The sequence below is a fragment of the Malurus melanocephalus genome, unplaced genomic scaffold (assembly GCF_030028575.1).
Source record: "Malurus melanocephalus ecotype Western Australia unplaced genomic scaffold, MMel_1.1 scaffold_2531, whole genome shotgun sequence".
Lineage (NCBI taxonomy): Eukaryota > Metazoa > Chordata > Aves > Passeriformes > Maluridae > Malurus > Malurus melanocephalus.
In genome coordinates, this window is record NW_026625763.1 from 3,762 (window position 1) to 6,302 (window position 2,541).

General features: G+C 45.7%; 1 protein-coding gene across 1 annotated transcript; it reads left to right on the plus strand.

Annotated features, from left to right (window-relative positions):
* Window positions 1-553: 553 nt before the first annotated feature.
* Window positions 554-2,026, plus strand: LOC130587830 (gamma-aminobutyric acid type B receptor subunit 1-like). Its single transcript, XM_057388799.1, has 2 exons — window positions 554-629; window positions 1,658-2,026. The coding sequence occupies exons 1-2, from the start codon at window positions 555-557 to the stop codon at window positions 2,009-2,011; spliced, it is 429 nt and encodes a 142-aa protein (XP_057244782.1). The 5' UTR covers window position 554; the 3' UTR covers window positions 2,012-2,026.
* Window positions 2,027-2,541: the final 515 nt, after the last annotated feature.

Below are 2,541 nucleotides of genomic sequence, written 5' to 3' on the forward strand. Positions count from 1 at the left end.
ACTGGAATGGATTCAGATGGACTGGAGTGGATTTGGATGGATTGGGAATGGATTCGGATGGACTGGAATGCACTGGGAATGAATTTGGATGGGTTTGGAATGGATTGGGAATGGATTGGGAATGGACTGGAAGGGATTGGAATGGACTGGAATGGATTTGGAGTGGATTGGGAGTCACTGGGATGGACTGGGATGGACTAGGAATGGATTGGGAATGGACTGGGAGGGTCACGTGACCACCGAGATCGTCATGCTCAACCCCGAGAACACGCGCAGCATCTCCAACATGGTACTGGGATGGACTGGGATAAACTGGGAACCACTGGGAATGGATTGGGAGTCACTGGGAACCACTGGGAATGGATATGAATGGACTGGAATGGGTTGGGATCAAACTGGAATGGATTCGGATGGACTGGAATGGATTCGGATGGACTGGAATGGACTGGGAATGGATTGGGAGTCACTGGGAACCACTGGGAATGGATTCGGATGGACTGGAGTGGATTGGGAGTCACTGGGATGGACTGGGATGGACTAGGAATGGATTGGGAATGGACTGGGAGGGTCACGTGACCACCGAGATCGTCATGCTCAACCCCGAGAACACGCGCAGCATCTCCAACATGGTACTGGGATGAACTGGGATAAACTGGGATGGGTTTGGGAATCACTGGGAACCACTGGGATGGACTGGGAGGGGATTGGAATGGATTGGGAATGGATTGGGATGGACTGGAATGGACTGGGAGGGACTGGGATAAACTGGGAATGGATTGGGATGGACTGAAGTGGATTTGGATGGACTGGCATGGACTGGAGTGGATTTGGAATGGATTGGGAGTCTCTGGGAACCACTGAGAATGGATTGGAATAAACTGGAATGGATTGGGATGGGATTGGGAGTCACTGGGAACCACTGGGAATGGATTGGAATGGATTGGGATGGACTGGAGTGGATTTGGATGGACTGGAGTGGATTGGAATGGACTGGGATGGACTGGGATCAAACTGGAATGGATTCGGATGGACTGGAGTGGATTTGGGTGGACTGGAATGGATTGGGAATGGATTGGGAATCACTGGGATGGACTGGGATAGACTGGGAATGGACTGGGAATGGATTCGGATGGATTGGGAATGGACTGGGATGGACTGGGATCAAACTGGAATGGATTCGGATGGACTGGAGTGGATTTGGATGGATTGGGAATGGATTCGGATGGACTGGAATGGACTGGGAATGGATTGGGAGTCACTGGGAACCACTGGGAATGGATTGGAATGGACTGGGATGGACTGGGAATGGATTGGGAGTCACTGGGAACCACTGGGAATGGATTGGGAGTCACTGGGAATGGATTCGGATAAACTAGGATGGACTGGGAATGGATTCGGGTAAACTGGAATGGATTGGGATAGACTGGAGTGGATTTGGATGGATTGGGAATGGATTCGGATGGACTGGAATGGACTGGAATGGATTCAGATGGACTGGGATGGACTGGGAGGGTCATTTTTGGCTCAATTTTATCTCAATTTTGTCTCCTTTTCATCTCATTTTTTTCCTCATTTTCATCCCAATTTCTCCCTCCCCCCACCCCATTTCCCCTCCCCCATATTTTATTATTTTTTTATATTTTTAATTTTTTCCCAGACCTCCCAAGAATTCATCCAAAAGCTCCAAAAGCGCCTGGGTAAAAACCCGGAGGAAACGGGCGGATTCCAGGAGGCTCCGCTCGCCTACGACGCCATTTGGGCTTTGGCTTTGGCGCTCAACAAAACTTCGCAGGAATTGGTAAAAAAAGGGCTGCGCCTCGAGGATTTCAACTACAACAATAAAAACATCACCGACGAAATTTACAGAGCGCTCAACTCGTCGGCGTTCGAGGGCGTTTCGGTAAAAAAGCAAAAAAAATTTGGAAAAAAATTGGGGAAAATTTGGGAAAAAAAATTGGAAAAAAAAAAAAATTGGGGAAAAATTTGGCGCCCGAATAGGGATCGGGAGTGAAAATTCCATAAAATTTGGCACAAAAAAGTCATTTTTGGGGGAGAATTGCATAAAAATTTGGTGCCAAAAAGTTTTCTGGAGAAGTTTCCTCAAAATTTGGTCCAAAAAAGGCATTTATGGTGAAATTTCTGAAAAAAAATTGGTCCTGAAAGTCTTTTTTGGGGGAAAATTCTGTAAATTTTCAGAAAATTTCTTTGGGTGAAAGTTCCTCAAAAATTTTGCACCAAAAAGTCTTTTCGTGGTGAAATTTCTGAAAAAAAATTTGGTCCAAAAAAAGTCATTTTTTGGGGTGAAAATTCCATAAAATTTCTTTGGGTGAAAGTTCCTCAAAAAATCTGGCGCCCGAAGAGGGATTTGGGTGGAAAAAAATTTGTAAAAATTTGGTGTGAAAATGTCATTTTTGGGTGAAGTTTCAAAAAAAAATTTGGGGAAAAAATTGGGGGGGAAAAAAATTTGGGAAAAATCTGGCGCCCGAAGAGGGATCGGGGTGGAAAAATCTGTAAAAATTTGGTGTGAAAAAGTCATTTTTG